At 33.8% G+C, this 8,649-nt stretch overlaps 1 protein-coding gene across 4 annotated transcripts in view; it reads left to right on the top strand.

Annotated features, from left to right (window-relative positions):
• LOC107713974 (voltage-dependent L-type calcium channel subunit beta-3-like) overlaps positions 1-8,649 on the top strand; it is a 34,850-nt gene that overhangs the window by 13,504 nt on the left and 12,697 nt on the right. For all 4 annotated transcript variants that reach the window (XM_016519655.1, XM_016519656.1, XM_016519657.1 and 1 more), the window contains exon 2: positions 7,000-7,077. In XM_016519655.1, the coding sequence (XP_016375141.1) occupies positions 7,000-7,077 (78 nt within the window). The remainder of the gene's footprint in view (positions 1-6,999; positions 7,078-8,649) is intronic.

The following is an 8,649-nucleotide window of genomic DNA, read 5'->3' on the forward strand; positions in this document are numbered from 1 at the left end:
TTTTTTTTTCGTAGTTTATATTTTTTGGGAAAGTACCCGGAAAAATTCTGACCTGTCAAAGGGGCATTAAACTAGTCCCTTCTTGCTTATATATTTGTTTTTGCCATGGTTTCCAGTAGAAATATCTAAACATCTTTAAATAACGTTTTAAAATTCTCATTTTATAAAATAAAAATAATTGTTTTCATACCCCAATTGGAATTTTCAGAGTTCATCTTAAATCAAGTTTCTTTTTCCTACCGTAGTTGGCATTTTCAAAGTTCATGTTAAATAAAATTTATTTTTCATACCACAATTGGCAAAACAACAACAACAACAACAAAAAACAATCAAACAAAAGGGGGGCATGAGAACAATAAACTTAAAAAAATTATGTCTAATTTAATTTGGCTTGTCATCTGGTTTAGATATTTTTACTAGAAAACTACAGATTCGAAAAAATGTAAAAGCAGTAACTTTTGTCCGCCGGGAAAAACAAAAAAAATTAGTTTCAAATTTAGTTTTGTAGCTGCAGGTCGTTGAGGACGTGTGAAACTCTAGTCTCTATCTGCAGTGTTGTCCATTGGACAGGACGAGTTTGCATTTGTCTCTTTCTCTCCAAATCCTGGATTGACGCATGCCATCTTAACCTCCTTACAGAGAAGCAATCATGACCAGGAGGCAACAGCGAAAAAAAGAGACGTAATGTTCATGAGTGTCTCTCCCATAGGTCTCATAGTGTGTTTTGTTTCAGTACAGAACGAGCCGGATCTGTACCTTTTTTATACATTGCCTTAACTGGCACAATGTTTTGTTGATATAAAAATACAGGTTGACATTGTCACTGTCCACCACTGAATGTGTCGGTGATATGCAGTGTATTTTTTATGGGAAAACACTAAAAGCATCTCTAAAAACTGATCATTGTGATAAACAATCCTTGTTATCAGTGTTCATTGTGTTATGTTATCTGATATTTAAAGTGGAGATGAGCCACTCCTACTATTACAGAATTATAAAATTAATAAGAAATAGTTCAGTCGACTATATTGCATGTTTATCTATCTGTTTCAAGATGATAGCCTTATTTACTAACAAATTACAAGTATAAGTTGTAAAAAATCTATACAGTCATTACTTTATAGTGTACAAACAGTAACATTTGGCATAGCCTAGAATACAGAGCAGTTGAATACCTGGGCGACCTGCCAGAGCTCATTTTAGCTTCAGTCAGGAAATCTTAATCTTAGTCTTAATTAGATTAGGAGGCAGTTTCAAATAAGAAAGTGTGCTGCTCCACCATCCACAATTTGTCCTTTGTTTTGTCCACTCAGAGCTCAGGAAAACATCTCAGAAAATCCGTATATATTCTCAGTCACCCATGCATTCACCTGAGACCAAACTGAACATAGCCCCGAATCTACTTAATTAACTAAAATCTCAAATTTTGTATTCAACTTTATGTAAGCATGTTACTGTCTGATGTAATTTTTTAGGGAGAAAAACATTTTGACTAAATTTCCGGCTCCTGCTGTACTCCCAGTGTTGAAGAGAAAGGTGCTGACTCACTAAATGGATCTGACCCAAATCTCATGACATGTTCTGTGGTGCGGTAGCAGGAGTCACACAGGTTGCAGTAGGTGGATGTTGGAGTACAGCCCAGAACTCAAACCATTATAGCATTGGACTAAAAAATCCACTAGTGTGATATTGTGACGTTCTTGTGTCTATTAATCACAATCTTTTAACTGTCCTAATAATTTTTTAGAAAAGTACACAATACATTGGGTTGTTTTTTAATGAAAAATCAAATAATTTTAATGATTAATACAGTATGTTGTAGTTGGGAAATGGGAAATCTAGATTTTAAGTCCTACACCTCATGTGAAATTTACTGCATAGCCAGCACATTTCCTTTTCTTGAGGTTTCCATAGCAACGTCTGTTCTCGACTCGATCCCTTACAGCTTTTAATGCAGACACACACGCACAGTTCTCTATTGTATTGATAACTGATAAAATGTTTTTTTCCTCACTTGTCATCACTTGACATAATGTCATCAATCTGAATTACCCTTATAGTAATAACATTTTATATTAAACAATGGGCACCTTAGAAAATACATGTTCTGTGGTGCGGTAGCAGGAGTCACACAGGTTGCAGTAGGTGGATGTTGGAGTACAGCCCAGAACTCAAACCATTATAGCATTGGACTAAAAAATCCACTAGTGTGATATTGTGACGTTCTTGTGTCTATTAATCACAATCTTTTAACTGTCCTAATAATTTTTTAGAAAAGTACACAATACATTGGGTTGTTTTTTAATGAAAAATCAAATAATTTTAATGATTAATACAGTATGTTGTAGTTGGGAAATGGGAAATCTAGATTTTAAGTCCTACACCTCATGTGAAATTTACTGCATAGCCAGCACATTTCCTTTTCTTGAGGTTTCCATAGCAACGTCTGTTCTCGACTCGATCCCTTACAGCTTTTAATGCAGACACACACGCACAGTTCTCTATTGTATTGATAACTGATAAAATGTTTTTTTCCTCACTTGTCATCACTTGACATAATGTCATCAATCTGAATTACCCTTATAGTAATAACATTTTATATTAAACAATGGGCACCTTAGAAAATACAAAGAACAAAGTTTCTAAATCATTATAATAATTAGAATTACCCAGATTGGCCCTGTGAAAAACTAATTATGGAACTTTTTGGAAGATACAGGCCTTCCTGGTGTAAAGCGAGTACTGATTCCACTGTAACAATGTCATACTGCAGCAGAGTGATGGTATAGGTATGTTTTGCTACTGTAGGACCTGGACGACTTGCAACATTCCAGACACTTCTTAAAGAGATTTTCTGACCATCTGTGCATGAGCTGAAGCCTAATTGGGTGATGCAGCAGGACAATGAACTAAAACACAGAATCAGTTCCACCTCTGAACTGCTCAAAAGAATCTAAATTAATGCTTTGGAGCGGCCTAGTGAGAATCCTGACTTCAATCCAATAGAGAAGATGTGGAAGGACCTGATGAGTATAGTTCATGCTGTTGAATTTATATGGAAGCTCATTTTTGCCACAGGATGGAAAATAAAAAAGATAAGTGCAACTTTTTATCACACAATTCATACTTTTTTCTGTCAATTCCTAGTTTACATCTCGCATTTTTTTTCTGCCTCAGTATAAATATAAAGACATTTGCAACTTTTAAACTCAGAATTCTGACTTCTCTCTCTCTCTCTCTCTCTCTCTCTAATAAATAAATTCTTTTCTGTTTAGCAGAAGAAGGAAACTAATCTTAATTCCAAATTTTCTTCTGAGAGTTGCGAGTTGATTCTGAGAGTTGAGAATTGAGGAAAAATGTCTAAATTGTGAGATATAAACTCAGTATTTCAAGAAATTAAATTTTTTTTTTTTTTTAAGTTTAGGTAATTATTTTCTTCACTGCAACAGCAAAATTAGACATTAAAATAATGTAGTGTGTCTAAGGTTCCCTTTGTGCAATATTACATTTTATTTGGTTTGATTTGTTTATTTGCAACCATTTAGTTCTCCAAAGAGGAATAACATGAAATACATTTTCACACCAGTGTAAGTCAGGTTTGTCATCCAGGGGATTCAAATTGATTTATTTATTGGGATTTATTGATTACATGATTACATATTATTCAATAGCAATAAATTATTCATAATAATATGACATAACACATGAAAATACCCAAATTCACATTATTTCTTATTTACATGTAATGCAGGGATTCCCAAACTTTTGTCAGCCGAACCTCTTTCACCTAATATATTTACTTGAAGTACCCCTTAGATTTTTAAACAAATGTTTTAAAAATTAAGTATCACATTTGCATGTTCACAGTTCTCTGACATTGGTTAATGGTCACATGACAGGTAAACCAATAAAATATTTAAAAAAAAAATTAGTAAGTAGTTTATTTTGATTGATGTTATTTTAAAATGATTTATTTTAATTTGACATTTTTATGATTGAATTAATCATTTGCTTTTCATTAAACTCACAAATCCCCTTCAGTTCTTTTACGAATCCCAGTTTGGGAAACCTTGACATAATATGATTAATTGACTTCATGTCAGTAACAACAAATGGAAAATATTTTCTTTTTCTTGGCAGTTTTATATGGTACAAGATTTATCCTATTTAAATCAATAGGTCAAAAGTAATCTAAAAGTAATTAAGTCTGATTATATTACCTAAATGTAATAGATTACGTTACTAACTACAATTTTTGTCATGTATTTTGAAATCAGTAATGAATTACAAAAAGTAATCTACCAGCTCTGTTTATATGTAGTTGCCTTTGTTGAATTTTTGCATAATCGCACCATACCTTGAACAACGACTGGACAGGAAACAGTGGGAAGAGATGGTCAGATCATTAACTCAAAAAACCCCCCCCAAAAAATCAGCTACTCCCTTTGAGTACTATGGAGAGGCTTCACTCTTCAATACATCTAAGAAGATGAGAATATAAGAATATAAATGATCCGAATCCCCACTAAACTCTGTGGTTGGAAGAGCATCTTGGTGAGCGTGGCATTTGTTAATAATTCAGGAGCGTTTTGTACTGCTCTCTCCGTGACATTGACTTGCAGGAGAGGCGGCACTGAGTGAACAGATGTCTATGGCAGACATGAGTAAACAAAAGCGAGCACCTCTACATGACTGTGCCTATGGGAAAAGCCCCCTCCGCTCCCCACCCTCCAATTATCCTGGTCTCCTCTAATTCCACGTTTTAGTCATTCCTTTTCTCAATCTTGTTTCACCACCTTCTCTGCTAATTAGCCTAATTTCTTTCAACGCAAACTATGTTATGTTTACTGCATGCCCTTGAGTCAGTTTATCCACTGGGGACTGCGTTAAGCCTGTTTATTATAAATACTTGTGAGGACAATATATATTAATAATAACATTCAAGCTCACATTGAGATTCTTGACAGACTTCATGAAACATTTACACCATTTACAACTTTAATCACAATGTTGCTTTGATGTGATGATTTAATGTGCAAACTAATTTGGTCCTTCTTTCCCTGATGAAGTTCAGGCTGGTTCTTGCTGGTTTGGTGCTGTTTACCAGCCAAAAATTGTTCGCCATCCAAAACACAACTTATGCATGAGACCAATAGTGCTGGTCTTGTCAGCAAGGTTATCAGCCTTATATTAAGGTCAGAATGAGGTTGTCAGACTGCGTGCCGTGCACCAGTGTCTCTCGAGGGGCTTGTCACAGTGCCATTCCTGTCAGTGTGTTAGTGTGCATGTGTAGGTGTGCCTTTGGGAAAAAGTGTATTTCAGTCATCATGACTTTTGCATGACATTGTGAAACTGTTTTACATTGAAAATTTGGAATCTTAAACTAGAAACTGACTGAATTTTAGAAATGAGAGTTACTAAAATGTGATTTGATGACTAAAATGCATATGTAGTGTGGTTAGTTAGACTGACTGTTGAAAAAAAAAAGCAATATACAGTTTTCTAGTAAAATATCTATATTTCCATCTAATATTAAGATAAATTTACTTGAGAAGCATAATTGTGTGATATATTAAGATATGTTTTCAGAGTATATATCTTTAAGTTTTCTTTTCTTCCTCATTTAGCATGTTTTTTTTTTCATGTGTTAAGAATGAACCTCACCACATTTTATTACTTATTGGTTAAAACAAGAAAAAACATGTTTATGATGTAAGCAAAATAAATATGTTTAATAGAATTATTTTAAGTCGTAATATTTTCTACAACTTTTGTTTGGCCAGGAAAAAATAAAAACAAAAGTTTTTTTTGTTGTTGTTGTTCCTTGCAATGGAAGGGCTTACATTCTGAAGCTTGTATTTCTCATCCTAAGATTGTTAAGTTACCATGTATGATACAGTGTAATATCTGATATCAAATCCTTCAGCAGGTCATATATAAGATTTAATATCATAACTGCTTTTCACATCACTGGGTTAAAAATATTATGGACATTGTGTTATGGATTTTTTTTTTTAAATGCAGTCTTTGTTTTGTGGTAGCACTTTGTCATAGATTAGTGTTGAAAAATGATAGGGAGTGTTATGCTCATATCAATTTACAAGGTCAAGTTGACAGAGCGAAATGGTTTTACTTTGAGTTCTTATATAGTGGAGTGATTTTGTTTGGCCAGGAAAAAATAAAAACTTTTTTAAAAGTTTTTTTTGTTGTTGTTGTTCTTTGCAATGGAAGGGCTTACATTCTGAAGCTTGTATTTCTCATCCTAAGATTGTTAAGTTACCATGTATGATACAGTGTAATATCTGATATCAAATCCTTCAGCAGGTCATATATAAGATTTAATATCATAACTGCTTTTCACATCACTGGGTTAAAAATATTATGGACATTGTGTTATGGATTTTTTTTTTTAAATGCAGTCTTTGTTTTGTGGTAGCACTTTGTCATAGATTAGTGTTGAAAAATGATAGGGAGTGTTATGCTCATATCAATTTACAAGGTCAAGTTGACAGAGCGAAATGGTTTTACTTTGAGTTCTTATTGCCTGACATTACTGAGAAATTCTCTGCATGACTTTGAACACTGCCCTTTGTGAAGAGTTGCTAATAAAATTTGATGAAGGAGCCCTGAAGGAGAAAGCTTGGGATCATTTGTGACTTTGATGACACTGTCATTATATAGTGGAGTGATCTCTGCTGAAAACGACACATCAATGCATGATTTTATGATATCATAATGATGATATCTTTGTACCTGGTTAGGATTACCTCTGTTTTTATATTTTATTATTATTATTATTATTCATTTTAAAGGAAAAGGCAGCACAGTTTGAGGTTAATCATCTCAACACTGTCACTGTTATATTTGATGATATGTGCACAGTCAAGTGCTTGTTGCCATACTGTGAGTCAGAATGAGTCAAAATGGACAGAAATGTCTTGTGAAAGAGAATGAATCCGGGTGTTATTTTAATGCTGGTTCTTACTCTTGTTTGAAAAGGGTTCGGCGGACCGTCAGGACTCAGGGGCCACTGAGGAGAAGGAGAAGAATGCCCAAGTCCAGCTGGAGAAGGCCAAGGTAGATTGCAACTCCATAATTCTCTCGCCTGCCTGTACCTGCTACCAGTGACGTTGGCCACAAGGACCTAAATATATGACAGCTTTAGATGTGCTCATAAATTTTGCACGGCTCTTTTTCCTCTGTCAAAGTAACAAGGTAGCTGTGTCAAAAAGCTAATTACCAAATGCCTTGGTTGAAACAGCACATCAGTGTTAAATCTTGTACTCTACAAAATCAGTGCTTTACACGCGACTGACAAACGATAGCTACAATTACCTTTTCTTCTGTTCCTTTACACAGTCCAAAAACAGATAAGAAGCACCGTGGCAAACCATGAATGAGCAACAACAAATGCTCTGTGTTTTATCATCGGCTCTTTACAGAGTCCAGTTTTGCTTGGCTTTAAAAACTGAATGAAACCCTCCTGTCTGTGTCAGCGAGCTCCCTGAGGTCCTTTTTAATTAAGGTACTGAGCAGACAGCATCACGTCCTGCTTCAGTCCACCATCTCCCACAGAGCAACGCCTTTTAAAACCAGGCTACAAGCAGCTAGACTGCCATTGTGTTGACATTTGACTTTCTTTTAATTAAATACTAAATTATAATACAACAAATTAATAGAACAAAGCAGTTACTTATCGTTGTATGATTTATTCATTATTGTGTTATGACTCGGGCAGTATTTTTAAATAATATGGAAACTTGCATGATTGTTTTTTTAAAGATAGAAAAAGTTACAATGTGAATTGCTAATGTTTCCAAACTTTTTTAAGGCTTAGGTAATGACAATTAAAAAAAAAAAATTTATAGGCCTACCAGATTTTATAACTGACTAACTAAAAAGCATGATTGTGATTATTTTGTCCTTTTTAACCCATAAGTGTGTTATTAATTGTCAAATCCATTAGCAGGTCATATAGAAGATTGAGTATCATAACTTATTTTCACATCACTGGGTTAAAACATTATAGACACTATTTTATGGATTTTTATAAATGTAATTTTTGTTTTGTGGTAGGGACTTTGCCATTGATTAGTATTGAAAAACTAAAAAATTATACAGTGTTATGCAAGACCTCCATGGTGCTGACATTTGACTTTTGACTACTTTTAAATCAAATACCAAAGTATAATACAATAATTAATTAGAAACAAAAATATTACACTATTGTAAAATATGGAGACTTCTTTTTAGAGAAAAAAGTTATACATTGTAATCACCAGTAAGCTAATGTTTCCAAACTTTTTGTCTTAGTAAGACTCAAGTAATCCTTTAATCACATTTTTTTTTACATTTATACTAGATGTAAAAACTTAAAGGGGTCATCGGATGCAAAATTCACTTTACAAGTTGTTTGAACATAAATGTGTGTTGGAAGTGTGTGTACACACATCCACAATATAATGATAAAAATCCACCCAGTGTTTTTTTTTTTTTAAATCCCCACATTTTTTCATTTATACTAGATGTAAAAACTTAAAGGGGTCATCGGATGCAAAATTCACTTTACAAGTTGTTTGAACATAAATGTGTGTTGGAAGTGTGTGTACACACATCCACAATATAATGATAAAAATCCACCCACCCAGT

This window comes from Sinocyclocheilus rhinocerous, unplaced genomic scaffold (assembly GCF_001515625.1).
Source record: "Sinocyclocheilus rhinocerous isolate Xijiao unplaced genomic scaffold, SAMN03320098_v1.1 scaffold2043, whole genome shotgun sequence".
In the NCBI taxonomy this organism is placed as follows: Eukaryota; Metazoa; Chordata; class Actinopteri; order Cypriniformes; family Cyprinidae; genus Sinocyclocheilus; species Sinocyclocheilus rhinocerous.